At 41.5% G+C, this 25448-nt stretch overlaps 3 protein-coding genes across 3 annotated transcripts; 2 read left to right on the forward strand and 1 right to left on the reverse strand.

Moving 5' to 3' along the window:
• The first annotated feature begins 1657 nt into the window (after positions 1 to 1657).
• LOC137294661 (uncharacterized) lies at positions 1658 to 5921 on the forward strand. Its single transcript, XM_067825730.1, has 4 exons — positions 1658 to 1891; positions 3372 to 3545; positions 5022 to 5146; positions 5691 to 5921. Exons 1-4 carry the CDS (start codon positions 1746 to 1748, stop codon positions 5759 to 5761), a joined length of 516 nt encoding a protein of 171 aa, XP_067681831.1. The 5' UTR covers positions 1658 to 1745; the 3' UTR covers positions 5762 to 5921.
• A 4240-nt stretch (positions 5922 to 10161) lies between these two features.
• Positions 10162 to 22584, forward strand: LOC137293774 (cysteine-rich motor neuron 1 protein-like). Its single transcript, XM_067824502.1, has 14 exons — positions 10162 to 10293; positions 14373 to 14515; positions 15318 to 15437; positions 16724 to 16819; positions 17117 to 17206; positions 18258 to 18353; positions 18587 to 18682; positions 19484 to 19579; positions 19696 to 19791; positions 20094 to 20186; positions 20447 to 20542; positions 21222 to 21341; positions 21546 to 21667; positions 22425 to 22584. The coding sequence occupies exons 1-13, from the start codon at positions 10199 to 10201 to the stop codon at positions 21635 to 21637; spliced, it is 1329 nt and encodes a 442-aa protein (XP_067680603.1). The 5' UTR covers positions 10162 to 10198; the 3' UTR covers positions 21638 to 21667; positions 22425 to 22584.
• LOC137293775 (uncharacterized) lies at positions 21909 to 25313 on the reverse strand. Its single transcript, XM_067824503.1, has 2 exons — positions 24889 to 25313; positions 21909 to 23978 (listed from the first exon to the last, which is right to left on the reverse strand). The coding sequence occupies exons 1-2, from the start codon at positions 25165 to 25167 to the stop codon at positions 23100 to 23102; spliced, it is 1158 nt and encodes a 385-aa protein (XP_067680604.1). The 5' UTR covers positions 25168 to 25313; the 3' UTR covers positions 21909 to 23099.
• Between the last annotated feature and the right edge of the window lie 135 nt (positions 25314 to 25448).

Consider the following 25448-nt stretch of genomic DNA (forward strand, 5'->3'; position numbering starts at 1 on the left):
GGTATTCGTCAGCAACTGGTGTGTTCCCACTTTCATTGTAGGGATGAGGAAGCACCACCTATATGCACTCAACCATTATGAATGTGTCTTACAACTGGGAGTTCTTACAAATGGACATCATTCAAGCGTAAACACAAGAGAATGATATCCGATGAAACAGATTTTAATGAGTGCAATGGACAGTGAAGGTAAGTATCCTCATCTATCCAGGTGGCACCCATAAGTCATATAATTTTGTAATAAACAGGACTGTTTATTTTTTTCATTGCAGCTGTTGCATTCGGCAACAGTTTAGTCTAAGCGGTTAGAATTGATCTTCAGCAAGCAGGCGAGTAATGAATCGGGTGGTCAGACTCAAGGTCCTGGTTGACACACGTCATCGTTTCACAATTCTGCAGTTCACTGCATGCTGCATCCTCGATATCTCCAGGGTATACGTTCCGAAAAGTCTCCACTATACCCTGGACGCATCTACGGGTCGGCCCGATAATTTTATTACCTCCCTTCCAGATGGCAATTGGTGCGATTGTTATTCTGAAACTTGACTGAGGTTTGAAGCCTTCAATCGAAGTTGTCGTCACAACGTCCATTAACAGCGCCGCTAGTGCTGATGCTAGTGCTGTTGATCACTGGATTGTGGTTGATATCAGCTGTCTGCGGGAGTTTGGGAACAGTCGTGTGTCGCTGCTGTCGGTACATGCTGATTGGTACTGCGTCAGAGGTGGGTAAATTCTGCAGCGGAATTCTGTTTGAAAACAACTTCCACTAACACAACTACGAAGTCAACAAGCTATCACAAAAGAGTCTCAAATTTCAAATCCTTAAGGAACCGTCTTTGCTGTTTGTTAACTGAAATGGGCATCTAGCGTATGGAATTTATCAGTTGATCTCAGTTTCCAGGAGACAAAGTGTCAGACTATCACTATGCATTACAGAGTGCATTGATCTTACAGTTTGAAAGCATAATTATCGCGATCGTTGTGTTACCTTCTTATATTTCTTGTTTTGAATGATTGCATTTCCATGTACAAATTAGTGACTCGGGCCTTAATGAATTTAACATTAGTTTTCACTATTTCATAAATTCCATTTAAATAAATAGACGCATACGAAATTTTTATTAGATATAGGATATGTTGATCGTAAGGATATGTGATAATATTTTGAAAATTTTTGCTTTATCGTCTTTGAAAATATTTGTTTTAGGTTTGTCAGTCAGACATGAATCGCTACATCCCCATCACTACTCCCACCCTGCTATTTCCATTGCACATTCAACTCAACTCTGTAGGCATGTTTATGTACGCGACAGCTTCCTGGTAGGCTGATTAAAGGTCAGCCTCATCTCTCTTGACGGTAAACTGCAGGAACAGAAATGTTCACTACATTAATGTTCGTTGAAATACATAACCAACAAATGTTCACGTGTCATATATTTCTTATCCTGAAAGCTTAACTACGATGTTATGATCTCGAGAACCTCATACGGCGTTAATTATTAGATTTCTAAACAGATAGTGACTTCAGATTAGTCGCAATAGTTGTTTACAACCTTTACATAAACTGTAGTGAACCCGGATTCTAGCTTGTGGAAAAAACAGGTTTTTCTTCTGAACGCGAAATGAAGAAACGCAATGCTGAAATAGCTTGTCATACGTTACAGTCAGTATCACGTGACCCGAAGACACACATATAACATAGGTTAGAGAGAAGGGCACAGGTGACATCGACAGAAGCAGGGTAGGATGACACAGTGTAACAATGGTATCGCGGCGGGAGTGATTGCCTCCATACTGGTAGCGGCGGGTCTTGGAGCGTCTGTGTACATCACTACGACAGGCACCGACAGCAATGGAACAACGACGACGAGCACCCCGTCTACAGCAACAGGGTAGGGCGGATTTGACATTGCTAGGCGTCTCTCGAGACAGATTATGCTGTTTTATTATTTGTTGTCAGTTGGTTAAATGGAATTCCTCGGCGTCACAATAGCTGAAATTGTATTCCTGTGACGGATTAACTGATTTTAAGGAGTAGCCTGGAGCTCATATCGTTTGATCACTATGAGTAAATCGCTTTTGTGTCCGCTAATTGCTTCGATCTTACTAACAGTGGCGTAAAACAATAGTCACTCAATGGGGGGATTTCCTCAGTAGGTACAACTCAAACACAAACTGGAATAACATACTCATATTTGAGTTATATCACACAGATGATAATTATACCAGCATAGTATAGCAAAAACCGCACTGCGCTAATGCTGATTCATTTTTTTGTCTCGAAGAGAAGCCAACAATTTGCTCATAGACTGTAACGTTTAGTACTAAGCTGTCTTCAACGCCCTGGGGAATATGTGACCACGGACAGTGAAGACAGGCTATTCTGGGGCGTTAAGTCCAATATTTAGATGACGTGAGGGGAAGGTTATACCAACTATATCATGAAATGTTTGTGCGTACGTGTGCGCACGCACGTGTGTTAGTGTGTGCGTTTGCTCGCGTGGTTATTAAAGGGCTATTTCTGTGTTTTAATGAACAACATACTGATACTGGCATTATTGCGCCTGTTACTAAAGAGGCTGAACTGAAAACGATTAATAAAAATGCCAGTCATGACCTGACACTCACGTGGTCATCTTTTTAAAGGTCACATGCAACGTAAAATACAACTGTCTGGGCCTTTTTTCACTAAGCATCAAGGTGACTAAGATAACCTTAATGTAATGTTAAAGGTCACATGCAACCTCAAACTTTGCAGATTCTGATACCTTTCTGCATGCACTCACCGAAACAAATCATCATAAATGCCAATTCAACATATGAAGTTGAAAAAACACGATGAAAAAAAGCCCGCGAAATCGGAGTTCAAACGATTCACTATCCCCCCCCCCCCCCCCCCCAAACACTGGGGGAAAAACTGGTTTCAGCAGCTATGCTGCGCCGAACTCATGACGCATGCTCAGGGAATTAGGTTCGCAGAGCTTGAAAGAGTATGCTCGCCCGGAGTATGCTTCCCTCCCATGAGTATCTGACTGATGGCATTCTCTGTGTGACACTGCTCTGTTGGGTTGCAATTGTCCAGCCTTATTCTTTTGCACGGGACTCGTACAGGCTGCTCTTGATACTGTAGAAGGTTGGTGTGGTACACAAGATTCTGACCGCCATGCTTGTTAGGAACAAACTCAAGTTCACCTGTACATTTGCCATTTTGCATTTGGTGGTGTGGTACACAAGATTCTGACCGCCATGCTTTAATTAACGCGTTAAAGGCCAACATTGCAATCCGCCAGGTTTCATTTTATTGTGTTATATCAACTTCCAGATGAGAACTGGGAATGCCAAAGTATTCTCACTAACTCGCTATTGTTGCAGCAACGCCTACCAGACGCCGTGCGGGGTGTGTGGCCCTCGGATTGACGTGGCGTTGAGTGTTGTAAATACTCTGGTTGAACCACACTTCAATCTTTCCGTTGAACTGTACGGGATGAGACAACAAGAGCTCATCGTCTACTTGGCGGAAGCAGCCACAAAGAGAAAAGAGTTCAGGTAAATGATTGATAGACAACATACGTAAATGCAGGGCCATCTTCGGTAGGACATCGTCCCTTCATTCGAATCACAACACTATTGTGCCTTCGTTTCCGTAGCGATATTCCAGGTCTTGGTTATTTACCCATGTTGACCACTCTCTGACACTCTGCTTCACAGCTGGACGTGACGTTATCACCCCCCGTTTACTCCACATGATTTCTGTCGCACACGAACGTAATTTGATTGCTGATCTGATTCGCCATTGATAGTTCAATGACTTCTTTCTTTCTTGTTGATCTTATTATTTGACAAAACTGGAAAGCTGTCCAGACCGCTTTGTGGGAGTTTTACACTTTATTTTTGAGGACAGCGTCAGTTTACATTTTGTCCATTTCCCCACGTGCAATAAGATATCTGAATTAATTATTGATTAAAAATATGTTTCAAAGTAGATGTTAACACGTGTTCTCGCGATACTTTTGCGTTGCTTAACATGTTTTGGGAGGGAAGGCCGCGGTGTATCATTTATTCTTTCATTCATTCACATATGTACTTCTTTCTTTTATTCTTTTTTCTTTATTTCGTTCATTCATTCACATAATTCTTGCTCTTAATTCTTAGTATAATTCTTTCATTCATTGTACAATTCCGACTGATACAATAAACTGGCTGAAGTTCTGTTAAACCAGGGATAATCTACAACGTATATACTCTATATAGTCTCCCTGGTTAAACACAACTGAAGTTGCACTGGGAACAAGTCAAGTCACTGTGTGCGTTGGAGTATGACGAGCCACACGTTAATTAGTACAAATGGTAAAGAAAGCAAGCGAGTGACCTATCCCTGTTGTAGAGTATCCCTGATACAATCAAAAGCATTCAGCACACTGATAAACCCTGATGGTGCAAATACATTGAATGCACTGGATTTGATTCTTAATGTCTATGTGCTGAAGAACACGCACTTTTAAAATCATGCGAGAATGTCGGCAACTCAACCGAAACCCAGACTTTGAATAGCGTTAACACCCTTTTTCTGTGAATAATAGCGACAACGATCGTTCATTCGACACACGATAGCGACAACGACTGTTTATTCTGAGGATGTCGGCAACTCAACCGAAACCCAGACTTTGAATAGCGGCAACACCCTTTTTTTGTGAATAATAGCGACAACGATCGTTCATTCGACACACGATAGCGACAACGACTGTTTATTCTGAGGATGTCGGCAACTCAACCGAAACCCAGACTTTGAATAGCGGCAACACCCTTTTTTTTGTGAATAATAGCGACAACGATCGTTCATTCGACACACGATAGCGACAACGACTGTTTATTCTTACAAATAATAACGACGATTGTTTATTCGTGTAAACAATAGCGAAAAATCATTTCTGTAATTATAAGAATTCTTTGCTGAAAACACATTCAGTGTCAGAGTTGGTCTGCAACAGCTCCATTTGTGCATTTTGCTTTCTTGATGTGCAGATTTGCCGGATACTTTGGCCAGTTTGGCTTTTTCATAGACACCATCAATGGACTGAAGGCTGACTTCAAATTGAATAAGACATGGTGGAGGATTACAGATCAGGACATGGTGGCTCTCCAACTAGGTAATGTCATGTATATATATACCAGACGATTGATATGTAGACTGGTACCGTAGCCTCGTTGCACTGCGCACACTACGCAACATGCATGATAGGCCAAAAGCATGTGGTTTCCCTTTTCAAAATCCTAAAGATACACAGCGCTGAGGGAGGCATACCACATGAAACTTCTGTAGCACGCAAAGAAAGCTGTTAAAGGTCGAAACACAACCTGAGACGCTTGGTTCGTATGTTTTTGAAGGCAAAGTATATGTTGACTGAAAGAGGGCAGGCAAAAAGTTGCATGCTCACCGTCCAAGGTTCATCTAATCGACTAAGCATCCTGATACTGCCAGTGGATATAATTCTGCACAGTTGACGATTGTTGCCCTTAACAGAAAGGAAATGTAAAGGGGTCGATAAGGGCTATGTGGATTTGAATGCATGCATCATAAAACAGTTCTATAACCCAGGTGTCATTGATGCATAGGCTTCTATAATGCCTCTTAAGGTCAAAATATTTTTTGGGTAAGCTGTGAAACGTTCGAGTGCGATCCTTTTTTTTCAGGTGTGAGTTCCTACGTTCCTGAACACCAGGAGACGCTCATCTTTACCTTTGTGCAGGGCGACGGTCACTAACTCAAGACGGACACAGGCAGTTATATATTAACTGGATCTGTGACATCTCCACATCTTATGGTCACAAGGGAAACAAGGTTACACATTTTGTTCATGTTTACACCTTATATATATATATATGTATACTATATATTTTTAAGCAATACAAATGTTCCTTCTACATCTGTCTTCAACTCATGCTTTTGGGGCGCCAATAAGGTTACAGCTCTAATCCCCTGTGAACACCAATGCAGAACAGTGAATAAATGAATTGACTGATGGATTTGTGAATGGGTGAATGAATGGATGTGTGAGTGAGTTGATGAATGAACGTTGTTTGACACCGTAGTAAACAATAACCAGTTATTATGTCACGACTGCGAGCATGCTACCGAATCTGACCCCGGAGAGCCACAGACTACGCCAGCTGCCTCACTATGGCAGGATGACTCACACACAGCATCACCGTGTAAATAGCATTTGTCAAGCGGGTCCTACAGGACTACATGATCGTCGACCCGATAGACTTTTTCGTCTGATGGTCATTTCAAATTCCAAATGATTCAGCCCCTTCCCTGAACGTAAAGCGAATGAAGACACATAAACAGTGCCACCACTGACCAAATGCGATCACATCTAGTCGCCGGTTACGTTGGGTTGGAACTGTCGTCGTATATGTGTACTCATATTGCCCAGTCTAAGTAAATTTACTCTCAGTATATTTCGTTACACTCCACCACTGAGTCTAACAAAACCTAGTAGAAGGTCGCGTCAGGTAAACTTTGATGGACCAATGGCCGTCCAATCAAACGCGAGACGGTTAAATAGATTTAACCAATCAGGCAACAGCTACTATTTAGGGATCGGAGGGACTTTAAAAAAATTCAGGTCACTGACACAGATCTCTCCACACACAAAAATCCGCATATAACACAGTTATTTGACCTGCAGTATGTACTCTTTGGAGTTTCTGTTGACATGGTTACCATTAGCTAATATTTCCGCAAGATAACATCCTTGAATATTGCCCAAAACATTATTTTCAGCGACTGTGTACTCACCGTTGTCATGGTTGTGCGTACGCCGTGTGCATCACCCGGAAGCGATCGTACGTTAAATAGCATTCGGAATCGTTCGGGTACGAACCTTTTCGAGATAAAAAAGTTCAAAAGGTATTGTGCGAATGTCCACTTTCGCGATTTGGTAAGCTGTGTTCTGATTGGTCAATCTCAAAGGTTACCTGACGCGACCTCCCTTAAAGGTCACATGCAACCAAAAAATCAAACATAATTAAAACACATTTATCACTTATTCATGACGTATAATATACATTGCTTCTTTTAAAAAACAAATAAACAAAATTATAAGCGTACAATCGCGATTCAAAAGTGCAATATTTTGTACTTGGGCTTACTTCCCCCGAAACGAAGCCCTCGGGAGACCGAACCCAGTCATAGCGGATGGATGTGCACTCAAGTGTAACGACGGCCCCTGATTGGCTGTTTCAATTGCTGATATGCTGAGGGTTCATTGTGTGTACAGAAAGGTGATCTGTTTGATGGGCATTTTAGAAGTATGGTCAGTCACATGAAAGTAAGATTCTTTATGGATAACAACTTGTATACTTGATGCGTCGTTTCAGTATGGATTCATATACTGTTGTCAAACAAAATCATAGACACTAAAAGAAGTCGTTATCCAGAAAGAATGTATATAGAGATGCTGGATTTTGAAAATACATGTTCTCTGAATTTCCGCTCGATCCAATCAAAAATCATGTCAGTAAAGATGGTAAACTACTGCGTGGCTGGAATCTGTCATTCGTCCAAGTGCAAAGCAGGACTTGAAACTGACAAGAGTTTGCACCAGTTTCCGTCAGATCCAGTCATCCGAAAAAAAGTGAATGTAGTTTGCTTGCAACCCACAGACATAAAAACATGTCATGTGTATCACACGTGCCTAATTACATAATGTGGCAGAGACGGGGCTCGGGTGCACGAGTCATAAATCAACTCATTTTCTTTATGTCGTATAGTCTGATAGGTGTTAAGTTCAAATTGCACGTGGTCAATGATTGAAGCTGTGTACTGCATGTTGTCTTTAGCAGACAGGCAGGCAGACATATAGGTGTGAATAAACCAGACACTGAGCTTTCTCTGTGACAGAGACTGCTTACCACAATCAACAAGATTTTTTACGTAACGAGTAGATTATTTACTTGTTTGTGTACACAACCGACCTCACGACCTCAGACGCTGAGCATGCATACTGTTTCAAGCTCCGCGAACCTATTCACTGCGCGTGCGTTATGGACGCAGCGCAGCACAGCTGTTGAAACCAGTTTTCCCCCCAGCGCTGGGGGGAATTTAGTGAAACGTTTGAACTCCGATTTCGCGGGCTTTTTTTTCATCGCGTTTTTTTCAACTTTATAGGTTGAATTGGCATTTTTGATGATTTGTTTCGGTAAGTGCATACCGAAAGGTACCAGAATCTGCAAAGTTGTATTTTACGTTGCATGTGACCTTTAAGGTTTTGTTAGACTCAGTAGTGGAGTGTAACGAAAAGTACTGAGGATAAGTTTACTGCATATTGACAAATCTCAACTATTGTGATGACAGGCAAATATCGTCCATCTGAGGAGCACGTAAAATCTCCCAAACTTCCCACTTGGCATTCTCTTAATACAAGAATGTTCAACAAAACATAGAGAAACTGATCCATAAATGGCCTTGACCTTCAAGTGAGCTGAAGAGATCTGCACTAACCTATCCGGGCCATCCGATTGGTGGAAAATATGATACACTGTAAGATGTTGACAGTTTACTAGTGGTTGCGAAATGTGAACTTTGCAATATTCCTTCTATTTTGTATGATGTACCTAACAGTACATTGTAACTGTTAGTTTTGATGAAAGAATTTTTAGAACTGACCCAGTTGTATTAATGGTGAAGGCAGCAATCATCGCTGCCTTATGTAACTCATCAACCTTTTGTTCATCTAAGTAAGTCTTAAGTACAGAATGAACACTCTGCTTGAAATCTTCCATCAAAACTGACTGTCTCAAATCATCAAAATTTGTGACTTTCTTAGACCCACACCACCTATCAAACAATGTTTCTTTTCTCTAGCAAACTCTACAAAGGTCCCCTAGTCCCTTTTGCAATCATTTCTGACCACGTGGTGAAATCTAACTTTGACTGAGGAGGGGATGGTTTCCCCGTTACAGCCCTTTCCTTTTATATAGAACTAGGATAGGGCCTATACACCTATATGTCTTTGTAACACCGTTTCTAGGCGATACAAGCCCCGGTGAGTCTATTAAACCCGAGTAGGAGGTCGCGTCAGGTAACCTATGTGCGACCTATGACCGTCCAATCAAACGCGAGACGACCGCACGGATTTGACCAATCAGACAACGGCTACTGTTTAGGGTTTGGCGGGACTTACAAACTTTCCTAGTCACCGACACTGATCCCTCAAGAAACCAAAATCCGCATAAAACACAAATACTTGACCTGCAGTCTATACGGTTAGGACTTTCTGATGACATGTTTATGAGTAGCCAATATTTCCGCAAACTGACGTCCTTGAATACTGAGAAAAATATCGTTTTCAGCGCCAGTTTACTCACTGTTGACAGTGTAGCTCCATGTGCGTTACCCGGAAGCGTTCTTATGGAAAATAGCATTCGGAATCGTTCGGATACAAACCTTTTTGAGTTAAAAGTTCAAAAGGCATGTGTGAATGTCCACTTCGCAGTTTGGTAAGCAGCTGTATTCTGATTGGTTAACCTCAAAGGTTACCTGACGCGACCTCCAACTAGGGTTTGTTAGACTCTGGAGTGTAACGAAAAATGCGAGAGTAAGTTTACTCAGACTGATCGATGTTCATGATGTAACTATTCATGATGATGACTGTAACAAAAAACTGATACTACAATTTGAGAGTATTACCGGCTTTTTCATTTTTTCATAAGTCAAAGACATCCTACTATCTGAAAATAGTGGCAAATAAAATCAGTACTGGGAGGCTGCGATTTCAAACGTTTGAACTGCCTCTTCCTGAATTAACACATAACTGGAATACTGCCGAGTTTGCCATTAAAAAACAAACATTGTCTAAAACACAGTAACCTGCCGGCTACGTCAAACCGCGTTACAGTTCTCCCTGGTGTAGTCTTTCCCATATATTTCAAGTCACATTTCCTGTACATCATTTCAGTACATTCACATAAAATCTGAACACCTATATCAAATACAGTATAGCAAAACCGTCAATGGCTGTACTCCACGTGTCCTATGTGTGTAGGATGATGCTCGCTGACAGGGACAAGAGGTCCTTGTACTTTGTTGACTGAATGAGTGGCGTGAGAAACGAGGCTGACGTCCCGGGGATAGTATCCAGCAGCCACGAACAAACATCCGTGACGTCACATCCGCCTCACACCACAAGGAGGACATGCTGCACCAAGGTCGCTGTCGTCTTGACCGCCGGAAGTACCGCTTTTACTGTTGTGCATGGTCGCCGAGGTCGCTTAGTCTCACAGTGTTCAGGTGTCGTAGTCACTGGTTATGCTTTCATGTGTTCTAATGTAGAAACGCGTGTAAGTGGCGAATTCCGTCTCGATAGTGTGAGTCTGAAGATAAAATGATAAACAAGAAACGCTGACTATGAGTGCTTAAATCTAGGAGACGGTTTTGTTAATCAAGGTGTGTTGCTCAGTGGAAGGAATTAGCTTATCTGAGCGCCATTAAATGTTCTGAATCAAGCAGAAAATTCATAGTGATGCCTTAATTTCTCAAAGTCAAAACATTGATTACAGAACAGTCTTGTTTCTTGTTTACTGGTTTTCGTCCTATTGCGCAACTCAGTGCGATAACCAGTCCAGACTCCTTCTACTCCTTGCAAACACGTCATACAACGTGCTCTGTTGTACAGCGATCTCTGCTTTTCGGGAACAGTGAAATCTGAAGACGAGACTCTGATCCTAGAACACTTTGGCGGTCTGATACGAAAGTGATTTTATATCAATCTCATTGTGCGTTACAAAACTACACCGAATAAGCGCTAAACCATATAACACGTGTAACCAGTGGGTCAGATTCATTGTGAATCATTTTACGACCTCATCAAACTGGGACAGTCTGTGATGTCTTAGTTCAGGTATGCTGCCTAAACCTTGACATAGAATATAAAAATACGGTGTTATTAAAGTTTAAAATTAAAATTCAAAATTGTAAATACCACTTTCTTACGAAGCAAGAAATTCGGTGTAACCAGAGTTGTTTGTGACAATTCGGATCGGTTGAATAGTAGGTCACTGTCTAAATAGATTAGTGAGATTCATGTTTCTGTGTGGAAGTCCACAACCGGTAACACCCGTACAGATACATACATTGTATATGGACGTGCAAATCGTTATTTTAACGTAAACAGTTACAATTATTCATGTCTGTAGTTGTACAAAGTTACAAATTTCTGCACGAGATAATGTATTTCCCACAAGCTGTAGAATTTCACACCTTAAATACATTCACACTTCGTCACAAGATATACTCAGTGCTGATGAATACACTGCCCCTCCTCTGATTCATGGGTGTGGCTTAAGTTAATCTCAGCGTTACATGGGCCACGTTATTTATGATCGAAGGAAAAGTAGTCAGTTGTAAGTGGTGTAATCGCGTGACTCACATACTGGTGTCAATGTCCCGGAAGGGTGTGTTTAGTAGTACTACATTATTATTCGGTATAGCTTCATATCTATACCGAGCGACGTTCTCTGTGCCCAAGTCTTCCGATGGACCACAAAACGGAGCCACCCTGTTTTAGCATGAATACTTATTTTCAAGAATTTGCTCTGACAACTGATTGTTTTCGGCAAAATGAACTGTAATGAATGATTACCAGAAAGGAGATCCACCGAATTCCCTATTATCCAGACTTCGTATCCTCGTATTTGGTTTATTGCCCAGAACGAGGTTCCTGATTGCACATTGTCTGCAGTTATACATTTATTCACTGTGCTTGATATTTTGATTATCGTGGAATAAAACTTGATTTCAATATGTTGAAAATGACACCAACGATCAGAGTTTGTTTTACGTTCCCATACACTCAAACAACGTTGACTTGTAGTCTTATACCTTTATTCCCAGACCGTATGTAGGCCATTGGCCCACAATACAACATTTCATGTTTGCAGCCATATTTCATGCTCTGCAGCGTAATAGTAAACCTTGCTACATTTCTGATGACAAAAGGAAGGCATCAACATATTGAAACTTGGTAGATAAGGGTATGAATAAAACTTTTCAGGAATGCATTTAGTGCGCAGAGACGCGTATGCAGTACACACTAAAAGAAAATGATATTCGTTTTCAATATATCCATTATCACACATGTTACAAAGCCTGTGATGTCTAGGCTTTTTTGTGTATGTAAATGTTTCAATATTTAACTGTTGAGAACCACAACGACACTGTGTTAGAGCAATGCGAAATATACTGATGATGACAACACGAAGATATGGTTCCATAATAAATTACACTTTTGACTTTTAGAACTTGATGATAGCGAGTTATGCCATTCATGATGGGAATCATGTTGAGTTCTAATCAAATTCAGACAGGAAGGAATTTAAGCTACTAATACACTGTCTTCCCCATACACAACCAAATCACATTTTGTAGAGCAATAACTTAAGTTTTGAAACCCAATTTGTTTCACCGTGACTAGCATCTAACAATAATGAGTTATAACATTTTGTGGGTAGACGAGATATTGGCATATTGAAAAATTGATACTAATATTTAATACAACGTTTATAAGCATAAACATGAACAGGATATCTGCCACACTCACCCCGAACGATGTGATTAGGAGTAGATATTTTAACACTAAGTAAATGATTACAAGTCAAAGTTTGAACTTTCTCAGTAGGTGAACTAATATCACAGTACAACCTCCAGACTTCGGCCCAGTAGATTAGAATTGGTAGCACTTTAGAATCAGGATGGGTAGTCCTTACGTGAAAGTAGTCCCACATAATCCCTATCAACATTTATGTCAATCTGCCTTTCTCGAACTACGGGTTACTCGACATAGTTTCGCTTTTCCCTAGTGTTTGGTTAAACGCGGTTACACTGAAATTGTATGATAGTAGGTTTAAGTGGGGATAATGACAAACAGCCATAGCCTGTCGCTATCCTCGAGTTCCTTACACAATCTGTTTCTGATATCACGTTCTGGTGTATTTTGTCCGAAAAATCAGTTTTGTCCAGAATAAGTTGGTACATGGTAATGTAAGGACCTGAGGGAGGACGTACCTCCTAAAGTTATCAGATGTGTTCCTATCATAAAACGAAACTTTGTTGTCAACAAATGCATCGTTGGTTTTCCCTTTTGTGATATTTCAGGAATGTGACATTGCTGAAAAGGGCGGGAATACCATACTTACTAACTCAGTCTATTGCATACATGTATGTTTGGATCTGCAAACAACACTAAATTTATACAAAAAGCTAAGCAGACATTGTTATTCGTACGATTTATGCATGATCAAGTCCATGTCCAACGGTGATGGTCTGGAGAGGGAAATCAACACATAAATACGGTAAACATCCATTTTGGATACCCAACTTGATATTCTGTATACATGTATTTACTTCGAGCATTCGAGTCCAGCTTCATGTCAATGATTTTTTATCGACCTCAGTGTTCCTGGAGTGGTCAAAACTATACTTTGTTCTCAAACGCTTTAGGCAAACGGCATAATTCCAACTCCTGTTAAAGGTACGTTTGATGTTGTCGGAAATGAAAAACGGATTCTGCTTTTAATGTTTTTGCAACGTTTATCTGCAGGATCTGTATATCAAGACGTCCTGTTGACATCATCCTACATGAGACGAAGACGACAGTCCTGGTACATGACAGAAAATAACCAGTGTTTGCTCTTAACCCTGAAAGGCTGCAGGCCCCTGGACCCAGAACCAAAACATTTAGCGGGTCCTGATCAGAATATGTAGGACCTACATTTTAGCTGCAATGTATGTAAGTCCCAGCAAAGAAGGTCATAAGGACCTGTAGAAAACAAAAGTTGCGGGTCCGAGTGGATTTCAGTCGGTTTGGCCCTTAAGGCCCGGCGTTAATTCCGAGCGCTGATAATAACAGTACTTGTATTCCATTCCTATGCACTATACATTATGCACGATACACTATACAGTATATGTGAGGAACCATTGTCTCCCGCTCCTCCCGCTGATTACATAGTTGTCTGTTTACATATCCTGCAAACATGCACTGTTCAACTTTAATTCAGCGACAGCTCCGCTTAGTGTCGGAAATAACCGGAGATTTACGACCAGGCACGGACTTGAAACAGGACGAAATGTGACATCACCGGAACAGAACAAGTGACAGGTTATAGAGTTGATTATCGTATTTCTGCAGTGTTTCATTAAGCACGTCTCGGTGTTCTCGACCAAGGTGAAGGTCAAGGGTTTTTACTACAGGAAAAACGATTCATGACACCTCTGCAAAATGTCGATGGATTTTGATTGGCTGGCTAAACAATGGCTAATTTATCTCTTGTGTTACCAATTTTGATTTTACAATGTTCTTTGATTTACGACAGTTTGAGTAGGCGTGAAATACAGTATATATGGCGAGTGGAAGGCAAGGGTGCCTCAGTGTTCTACCCAGCAGTGTTAGAGAGTCCTGTACCAGTTGCGAAAATGAACTCGCTGATATTTCTCGGCGTTTTGGTGTATGGAATAGGTAAGTTACTTGAGCCTCGTCATTCCGAACCCTGTTAACAAGGAGCGACACCTTCTGGACATTAGCTTGCATTTAACGTTTAATGCAACATTAATCAGTGTTTGGTTGAGGAAGTGTAAATTTGGAACGTCGTTAGTAAGGGATTCTCGCTCTTGCAGTGTTTTGAATGTGACAACTATTTCAATGGTACGTTGTAATTTTGGCGTATCACATTTTCCATTCTTCGTTGATGTTATTTTCAGCACTATTTCGTCTTGTACGTCCAGTGGAGTCAGTGTATTATTTCATTATTTCCCGAGTATTATTTGTAGTTTTAAGTTGATATTTAATGCCTTAATCAATGGACCATATAAAAGCTGCAGGTTTAATCTCCAAATTTGATGAACAGCAAAACATTTCTGTTTGATAAAAACCACGCCTACACTCCTTTTGGATTAAGGGACGAAGAAGTCTCAAGTACCGTCAAACGGACTAATGAGGAATTGATAGTGACTGGATGATTTTGCATCATATTGTCAAAGACGTATGTTTGCTCATGCTATAAGCCACTCGTGCACATAACCCAAGTCACGGGGTTTTGCCTTATAGGAGGAATATCTTAATTATATGCGGCAACCGTTCGCTCATGTGACGTAGTACTGGGTAAAGATCAGTTCAATATCACACCAGTTTTGTTACATCTTCTTATTATCGGCCCTTTTGAGGCGTTTCTGTGCTTTTTTACACAGTTTTAGCCAAATAGGCCAGTTTAAAAATAATAAATCCATTTCTCTATATCTGATGGAATTTCGTGTACTTGCAGCCTTGGTGAGTGGGCGTTGTGCCCCTAAACCCCTCTGTATGATAGCGTGTCCTTACGGTTTGGCGACAGACGACGAAGGATGCGAGATTTGTAAATGTGCACAGCCCATTGTCGAAAGGAGTAAGTATAAACGGAGTCCAGTTAGAATGAGCAGTCTTGTCCAGAACTGTTATCACATAGCAGGTTATACTGCACGTTTCACGTTCGATATCGGCCCCATGATTTACTGCGGTATTGTTAGGAATTCCCGGTGTCTTAACGATATAAACGTTTGTTCGCACAATCCTATCAAATCGGGGCCATTTTTGTTTCGATGTCCACTCTTATTGTATGACAGCGTATTCGAGGGTGGTTCTGAGTTCTGACTCCACCATATTAAAAAATATACTGTCGTCATTACGGACCACATGAACAATACTTCCGTTTTATATAGAATAGACTGGAAATGAACTAAATTGCAAGTCCCGCTCGCACAGGAACCGATTTGTTTTACATAAATAATACGATATTGACGGATCAGTGGAAACTATTGAATATTTTAAGTTTATGCTAACTGGAATGTGGGAGAGACGGCGAAGTTGTGTAAAACGATATGGCCATGCAACAGTTAGCCTGCGCAATGGCTCAGTGGTTGGAGTACGAATCTCAGATGTATCCTGATTATATACATGATACTTGGATTGTCACAACGTTTATGAATGCATTGAAGTACGTTAGTTCTTGTTGGTTTGTTGTGCAACACCGCACTCAGCAATAGTCCAGCTATATGCCCCCAACAACAGCAGTAGAACACCTTCACAGAAACGATGGTACATGTAGCTTTGAGTCGCCATGACTGACCGGGACTAATTGTAGAGTTTCACTCAGCTACCATTCCCAGGTACAGCCCCGATCTCCCTCGTGACATTGCTGCGATACTGTTCTAAGTAGTGTTCAATCATATTCACCCGCCCTTCTCTAGCAAGGGCTGCGTATTGTTTTGGTCAGGTGTGTGTATCAGGTCCCTATAAAACTGTAATAAAACAATAAATGCTCAGCACTCCCATACTGTAGTAAATACTTGTTAGATCCTTCATTTAACTTTAACTTCAAGCATCCTTTTTGTGTCCTCCTTTCACGGAATGACCCGTACGTTCATGGGCTAGCTTGTATTTACAAGACCAGTGAATATTCAGGTTTTCAGCAACGCATGCTTGTCATAAGAGGCGACTAACGCGATCGGGTGGTCAGGCTTGCTGACATGGTTGATGTAATTTATGGAATACCAGTTGCGCAGATGATCATAATGTGAGTCACTGTATTGTCTGGTCCAGAGTGGCATATTTACAGACCGCCACCATATTGCTAGATCATTGGTTAGTGCGGCGTTGAACGTATACCTACACGACTGACCGGTGTACTTGCAGGGCAGGTCAAGTGTCCACCCAAGGCCATGTGTATGATGAACTGCCCCAATGGATTCGCCACAGATGATAACGGTTGTGACGTGTGCAAGTGTAAAGGTAACGCTCCCACCCTGGTGGACATGGTTTCGTTTCATGCACTTACATGCGCTTGATGGGGTTTTTGCTTGTTTTGTTTCGGGTTTTTTTGGTTGTTTTTTTTCGAATATTAGCAACATTACATCCTAAAGAGTAACTTTACTTAAACGTTACTTAAACAACAATATATCCGAACTTCTGAGACATCTAGCATTAATATTCTGATATGGCCTTTGGACAACATTATCGCCACTTGTTTCGGGATTACCATATTTCAGTCACAGTGGTACTAAATAAAGGCGCCATTGTTTATCGCAGATACTGTGTGCCCGGATGTAATGTGCATGATGAACTGTCCACATGGCTTCGAACGTGACGAGAATGGCTGTGAACGATGCAAGTGCGCCGGTAGGTTGTTTGGACTGTGTCGACTGGCAGATAATGTTTTGTTTTTATACTGGTATTTTAAAATTGTTTCTGAAAATGGCGGTCAGTATTGTATTGTTTCTACTTGTCTATAGTATCCTCCTGCATGACATCACATTGCTGATGAAAACAGGTAAAGCGGAAGGGCGGCCATGTGTACACGAATATACCTGTTTGTTTTTGTTAAAATCAAAATGTGCGCTATGTTATATGCTACATGGATCACGTGATTATCTGGTTTGTTAACATGCTGCCGTCGCATGTCCGAAATACTTGTGTCGTCATCAAACCAGGCACTTAAGAAGCCATTATTTTAAGATAAGCCTGGCAGATTACAAAGTTTCATATTTAGATAGTATTGAGGGCTTGATCAGCCTTTTTAGCAACAATCATGTGTAAACATTGAATTTTTAAAATATAGCAGCAACACCCCTGGAAACACTTTATACAAACTGTGTGAGTAACATGCTGCTATTTTCGTGAACACGTGGTATCATCATGGATTTTCAGAAATCAACTCAGTTTACTTTCCTCTGCCATTTGTTGCAATGCCTAGAGGAATCTGTCCCTGATATTTCTGTATCGTTGATCTTTTATTATCTATATATCATTTGAACATGCAGAGATGACGGATATTAACTGTTATCCCTTCATTTCCATGTTGATAAGTCTTATTGTGTCACCCTTGCGTTTTTCAAGTTTATGTACAGAGATGAATCGTCTGATATTTCTTTTGCAAGCGTCATGTAATAATCTTCTGTGTCAAGAGTGACATAAATGTACTGTTTAACGTGGAAGCCAGGGCAGCATGTTAAATACTGCGGCCGGACAACACAGTGGTTGATACCGGCGCGGCTAGGTGAGACACTCAAGTGAGGGATTTGATCCTGTAGTGTATACTAGTATTTTGTTCGCACGGAAATATAGCTGTAGTTTGTTCCATACCGATACACACGTCAATGTGGAATGGACTAGTACGATAGTGCATCTGTTTATTCATCTTTGATTACTTTTATATGTTTTTGTTCAACAGCCAGTCCAGTATGTTCCCAAAGACCAACGTGTAGGATGTCCTGTCCATTTGGTTTTGAGAAAGACGGAGAAGGTTGTGACGTCTGTCGATGTGCAGGTCAGTTCGACAGACGTACGTCACGTTTACATATCCCCGATTGAATCAGTGATATACAGAGATTTTTGTCCAAGAGTGCTCAACGTCACTGATATCATACCTTCAACATACATATGTGTTATACGGTGTAATATCACAATATGGAAACAGACGAGGGTAATGCTATCATTTTATGGCTTTCGTAAAGTTTAAGTGAATGTTATACTGATGATTCTATATTTTTCTGTGTCCAGCCAATCCTGCTTGTGCAGAGAAACCCAGCTGTAGGATGAGGTGTGAGTTTGGCTTTGAGAGAGACCAGGAAGGTTGTGATGTCTGCAAATGCGCAGGTAAGGAACTCACAAGGCTGAACAAGCCTAACTTCTGTGTTAACCGCAATTCTGAGTCTGATTTCCTAATAACATTTGCGAAATATTAAGTGATGTATAGTAATGGGTATCAGTTCGTGTTGGGAATTGGTTAGATTCTGATTGATAATTGGTTCATTACAACCAATCAATCATCGAAAATAATGTGTTAGCGTCATTAATCAAATTTCCCGGTTATGTATGTTAATGCACACAAAATAATGAAAAACATATAGTTCTTTCGAGTTTGTTTTGCAAACTGCACAAAATGCATTTGCAAATGTTTTTGTTTTAAAGGATGGCTAGTGTCTTAGCAACCTAAAGTTCCCGGAGTCTTTAAGATAAATTCAGTCCTGACTTGAAACGAGATGCTAGTGCATGTGAAATTTAACAGACAAACCCAACGTTGTGAAAACTATTGTTAAAGCAATGAAGTGTTCCAAAAATGTTTGTGTTCCATTATGAGGCGATTATGAGATCGATTTTGCCATTTCGACCAGTGTTCGATTATTTCAAGGTACCATCCCTAGTACCACCCAGGACGGTGGGTACTTGTGTAATACTAACATCCCTAGACACTGCAGTCCATGGTATAACACCCCTGTATGTACCTCAACTGTTCCTGGAAAAGAGGGGTTCCAGATCAACAGATTAGCCAGTGTAACAGTCTGTTTAGACAGGTCACTCTTGTAAATCAAGACGTCTACTAATCATTGCCGTACATCAAAAACGTTCGTATAAAGCCTTAAACTTATATGCTACTTACATGCGTACATATTGCAGCCAACCCAGTGTGCGCCCAGAAGCCTATGTGCAGGATGTTGTGTCCCCACGGCTTCATGAAAGACGAGGACGGATGTGATGTCTGCAAGTGTGCACGTAAGTTTCTAAACTTTAGTCTTATGAATCTCGTCACCAGTCAAAGATGGATAGTGGCGTTACATCCCACTCATTAACTGCAGATTTTATACCGTGTATATTCAATATATCCACAGCCAGCCCCGCTTGCCTCAACAAACCTATGTGCATGATGTTCTGTCCGGATGGATTTGAGAAGGACGAAGAGGGATGTGACATCTGCAAATGTGCAGGTGAGAATCGTTGGATGTCATTTGGTGAAAACATCTCAACTCGTATTTATATATTCACTCAATATATACTTTCTTCGCGACCTAACCATGCATCACCAACTTATTCAGAGGACTCACTGAATCAAAACGGAACTATACCAGGCTGTGATGTGGTACATCCGTGACGTCATATTTTCCTTTTATTGCCGAACATCTGCTGTGTTCGGGTAATGCTATTTTGTACACGTTAACCGATATGATTCCCTACAGAGTGGTATATGAGTTTGATAACACATATTCATCTGTTCCGCATGTCATTTCAGCCGCCAAGTGTCCACCTAAAGCAATGTGCATGATGAACTGCCCGAACGGCTTCAGGAAGGACGCCAACGGCTGTGACACGTGTAGTTGTGCGGGTATGTGTCCTGTAGTATGTACAAGAGTCTTGGGACAGGAATATTGGGTTCTGTGTTTCAGTCTTGTTAGTTGCAGCATAATATCAGGAACATATAACCAGTTCGGTCTAAACTGAAATGACTGTCCGGTAAATATGCAAACATTAATCATAATTACACTTTTTTCAATTCGAATTTCAAAGTGTCTTTTTTTCCAAATCTGCAGCTAATGGCGAAACACTAAAAGACAGCAAAAATCTCATTATGTGCCTCTGTTATAGATGCTGATTCGTGCCCCCCAAAAGCAATGTGCTTAATGATGTGCCCAAATGGCTTCGAGAAGGACGACAAGGGCTGTGAGACGTGCAAGTGTGCCGGTAGGTGTAGCCTGGTGATGGCATCAGGTCTGAGCTATTCCCGAACTATATTCTATGTTCGCCATGACCACTGAATTGGTTCATTCCACGAAGGTGTTAAAACGTTTGGTCACACGTAGACGCTGTGGTGAAGGGAAGGTAAGCCCACAGCTCGGATGAAAACAAACACTAGTAAACTTATCGGGGGCGGTTGGGTTGTCTAGGGGTTGAAGCGCGTTGATTTCCCACATGAGAACAATGCGTGAAGCCCATCCATTTCAGGTGTTCCCCCGTCGTGGTATTGCTGGAATATTGCTGAAAGCGGAATAAAACAAACGTTTCTCACTGAAATTTTTCCAGTTTGCAACATAGCCTTCATCAAAAGTGTGCTTACAAATGTGAAACTACACATACATACATATCAGAAATATTCCTTTCACGCAAAGCATTCTACAAGACGATATGCTAATGAGCCAAGTAGTTCTTGTATGTTTCACAAAGGGCGCATGGTATTGGATCGCACTCTGACAGCAGCTTGAGGCGCTGCAGCTAGCTATGGAGAGATGCATTCCTCGGTTGTGTCAAGTGTTCAAATATTGGATGTGTTTAGATCACTCACACATTAAAGCCAGAGTTAACTGAATCAACTCTCTTCAATCAGTATCCACCCTCACTCACTATCACTTGTGATTTTCTCCAGCTTCTTCCAGTTTGAAGGACAAGTGTTCCCCAATACAGTGCTACAAGAACTGCCCCTTTGGGTTCCGCAAGGACCGCAGGGGATGTGACAGATGCAAGTGCTACTGGCCAAGACCCAAGAGTAAGTGAGACAACATGATATAAACATGAGTAAAGAAACAAGCACCCATCAAAGTGTTTCACATGGCGGACAGTAAACACCGATCATTGCTAGGATTCTTTATATTACAGTTTTAAATCCGAGGTCATGTTAACTGATTCTTGTCCTACCCATAGTTGGTTTAATCTCTATGTTACCTGTCAGTGAGTGATCTTCTGTTTACAGAGATCTGCCGGAAAGTGAGATGCCGCATGCACTGCCCCAACGGTTACAGGAAGAATCGCAGAGGATGTAAGACCTGCAGGTGTCGCTGGTGAATTCAACCACGCTGTGCCATGGTTACCAAGGTGTGTTGTCTTTACATACGTCGTGTGTACGCCACTAGCTCGTACCTCAAATATATTGGCCAAAAGAAAATAGAAATGACAAATGTTCAAACAAATCGCAAAGGTTGAGAGTCTGGTTTACAAACTGAATTACTGCTGTCGTTTATGCATGCGATGTTCACAATGTCCTATCCTAATATTTAGACTTTGTTTAATGCTGCACATTAATTAATGCTTACAAATTAACTCTCTCAAAAACGGAGAATTTTCGAACATAGTTTATTCCAATAAATGTTATGTAACATAAAACTTCACAAAATATAGTCCGATACATAATGATCTTTCGTCAAAACAGGGTATATATAGGTACAAAATTTCAAAACTTCATTGAAAGACACAGAGTTAAATGGGACGGGATACATAGGGTGCGAGTGAAAATGGATCAATGCCCTTTGCAACAATATTCCAGTTTGGGATGGGTGGGGAATTACAGCCAGATCTGAGATTAGTACTAGGTGTTACCAAAGCATAAATGGTTGGGGCTACGTAAAATTTCCATCCATAGCAGCAGCTCCGTGTGCTTTGTTTTCTTTCCGGGTCGATAGTAGTTCTCTGGTTAAAGTGTTCGCTCCTCAACATGAAGACGTAGGTTCGATTCGCAAAACGGAAGCAATATGCGAATAATATTTCTGATGTTCCCCTGTCTGATACTGTTGGAATGTTGCTAAAACCGGCTTAAAACCATACACCCTCAGTCATCCTGTTTTTTTTTATTCAGGTCGAACCCGCGATAGAAGCAAGACCTATGTGGCGACAGTTTGGGCGCTGAGAGGGGACACATGTCAGAACCCATCGTGTAAAGTGCTACTCAACACAGTGTTAAATACAGTGTTTATACACGTTATTGTGTGAATAAATCACTTGATGTGGAATGTGTAGACTGCGTTGTTCTTATCGTTGGTATAACCTGGACGGATATACAGAGAAATAGTACACAGATAAAAGTACCGAAATCAGGGGTTTGGTACAAGATACAAATGTACTTTCAACTTTGAAAAGGTCCTGTCGAAGATGTTCGTTCGGATCACGTTTTGTTGTTACTTTAGTTCACTCTGAAAACGTCTGAACAAAGTCAGAACAAATATCACGGTGGGGGTCTTGTTGGTAAATACGACTAGTCGGCTTAACGTCAGTATACTGTCTATGTTACATTGATACCTCATTGGACGAGAAGCAGCAACTTAAACGGATAATTATCTACTTATAAATGTGAGATAGCGTGTGAGCGAGTTGAGTTTTACGGCTTGCAACTATCCAGCAATATCACCAGCAATTGGCTTCACACATCATACCAATGTGGCGAAACCCGACTTCCGTCTTGACAACGAACGCTTCGACTACAAGGCTACCCCTACCACCCCAGTATAATTTGTAATTAGTGACGACCTGGGGACTATTCCTCTCTTACTAAAGCAACTGTGTGGTAGTAAGAACACTTTACCATTTCCACATGTTGGTTCGACTTGAAGAATTCCACTGGTTTGGGAACATCTGAGCGAAACAGGTACCTGTGACCTTTACCCTCGGGGTGACCTAACCTGCCATCACTGCCACACCCCCAGGTGTATACCCGCCCTGACACACTGACAGCTGAGCTGTGTATCCCACCTGACGCAACGTGCGCGATTGCCTCGTTCTGGAAGGACGACGGCAGGACCTTTGTTGGTTCAAACCGAGGTTTTTGGTCCCCCGTTCCCAGTTTACCCTTATATCCGTCCCCCCAAGAGAATACCTGCCCGTCCCTGGTGACGGCGAGGGTGTGGCCGTGATGTTCCCCTACGCTGCAGCTTACTTCAGCTACATCCACACCAGAGAGGCTATTAACTAAAGCAGGGACGAGTTTGTTGCTGAGTGTTTTCTCCCCTAAGCCAAGAGCTCCATCTGCGCCTTTGCCAAACATGTACACCGCACCGTCTTTGGTAACTGCACCGCAATGAGCATACCCTGCATCCATGAAAGCTATGCCTTTGACACTCAGAGACGCTATTTCTTTCGGGGTTGGGGAGTCTTCTTCTGTGCCGTGTCCCAGCACACCATGTCGGCCGCATCCCCAGGAGAATGCCCGACCGTTCTCGGTCCAAGCTAGGGTATAGTTGTGACCGCAGGAGACACCAGTGAGTCGATCTGGGGTAAACTTTGGCACGGGAATGGGGGATAGGATTCCCTGGGGTTCGGGATTGATGTCTGATACCCCACAAGCTCTCGGGTACCCCCAGCTAAACAGGTGTCCGTCCTCCGAGACTGCTGCTCCATGCCATGACCCACAGGACACCTGAGTATTAATAAAGATTTAGTAACTGAGTGAGTAACCATGTGGTATGCAAGGTTATAATGTTGATAATTCCTGTCCTACCAATGGCCTTAAAAGCCGTACTTGATATGGGAAAGACACATTTTGAAGATGTCATTCGTAGTGAAGTAAGCAACAAATATAGATATGTTCCTGGTCCTGTCAAGTCTAGTTAACTGTTCAAATACTGATATCACCATATGATCAAATGAGAACACAAATACCAGTTCAATTATATTTGTTGAAAACAGATAAACAATACGTATCACTGTAAGCGCGAGAGTCTAAAGCAACAGAGCCACTGAGTGTTGTGACGACAAAGTTCTTAGGACGGCAGCACTTACGGACCGTTTCCATCCAGTATCATTGTACGTTCCCTGGGTTGAAGCTCAGTTTTGCACGTTGCAAAGTGCCCTAGCTTATGCTGATTTATAACAAGAACGTCTTTGTGTCTAATCTGTGACGATCTCTTTCTTAAAAACAAGATGATACACATAACAATTTAGAAAGTGGCGTTGAGTCTCATAGCTTTCGGCCGTTGGAGCCGTGCCAGTTTATCTTAGGGGTACACAAAGTACGCACTCTAGACTACCAGTTGTTCGACTTTCCGTTTTTGTGGAAGTGAGCGGGTTAGGCGTCTGACTTTGTGTGCTGCCAGAATGGAATCAACCAAAAATATATAAAAAAATATTAAAAAGTACTAGAATTTGTACTTACCAAGAAAGTGTAATCTCAGATATGACATTAAATTCTAAGATTCTTTTGACAGCTGGAACGTGCTGCGTTTTCAAAAATGCAAATACATTAATATTTTAGCTTGACCTGTTGACTTTTTAAACTAATAGAAAGCTGACGGGGCTTTCATTAAAGCCATTGCGTTAAAGTCACGTACCTGAATGATTTTAGTATTTTCTGGGAATTTCACAAGTGAAGGAGACAGCTGATCTTCATCACTTCCACAACCGAGGCGACCATGCTTTCCGCATCCGAAACAGAGGACACGGCCATCATCTGCCAAGCAGCTTGTATACAAGCCACCGCTTGAAATTTGACTGAAGCCTGCTTGACCCGTGACATACCTGTTCGTCAGTCGTTGAGGTGTGTGACAAGTGTTTGTTGTACCGGTTCCAAGCTGTCCTGCTTTACCAAACCCCCACGTATACACTGCCATGGCTATTCCACCACAAAGCTAAAATGATCAGGTTGCATTAATTCAACAACATTTACTAAATGTGGGAATTACTCATAGCCATCGGTTCATAAGTCTTGCGAAAAAAACAAAGGGACATAACCGCTTTAGTAGCTCAATAACCGGACGCTACCAGAAAGTAGCTTCATGGTATCATACAGTTATTTCCAGTCACAAATCCATCGACTGATTAACTTGGTACGTACAAGTTTTCCTGTACCAATTGATTAAATGGCGTGTACGCCTTTGGTGGGAATTAATTC

This window comes from Haliotis asinina, chromosome 8 (assembly GCF_037392515.1).
Source record: "Haliotis asinina isolate JCU_RB_2024 chromosome 8, JCU_Hal_asi_v2, whole genome shotgun sequence".
Taxonomy (NCBI): Eukaryota; Metazoa; Mollusca; class Gastropoda; order Lepetellida; family Haliotidae; genus Haliotis; species Haliotis asinina.

Excerpts from the sequence above, each read along its gene's own strand:
- LOC137294661 (XM_067825730.1), top strand. The coding sequence starts at position 1,746 with ATGACACAGTGTAACAATGGTATCGCGGCGGGAGTGATTGCCTCCATA. Across the intron at positions 1,892-3,371 it reads ACCCCGTCTACAGCAACAGG|CAACGCCTACCAGACGCCGT; the intron begins GTAGGGCGGATT and ends CTATTGTTGCAG. Across the intron at positions 3,546-5,021 it reads ACAAAGAGAAAAGAGTTCAG|ATTTGCCGGATACTTTGGCC; the intron begins GTAAATGATTGA and ends CTTGATGTGCAG.
- LOC137293774 (XM_067824502.1), top strand. The coding sequence starts at position 10,199 with ATGCTGCACCAAGGTCGCTGTCGTCTTGACCGCCGGAAGTACCGCTTT. Across the intron at positions 10,294-14,372 it reads CTTAGTCTCACAGTGTTCAG|TTTGAGTAGGCGTGAAATAC; the intron begins GTGTCGTAGTCA and ends GATTTACGACAG. Across the intron at positions 19,580-19,695 it reads TGATGTCTGCAAGTGTGCAC|CCAGCCCCGCTTGCCTCAAC; the intron begins GTAAGTTTCTAA and ends ATATATCCACAG.
- LOC137293775 (XM_067824503.1), bottom strand. The coding sequence starts at position 25,167 with ATGGCAGTGTATACGTGGGGGTTTGGTAAAGCAGGACAGCTTGGAACC. Across the intron at positions 23,979-24,888 it reads AAAATACTAAAATCATTCAG|GTGTCCTGTGGGTCATGGCA; the intron begins GTACGTGACTTT and ends ATTAATACTCAG.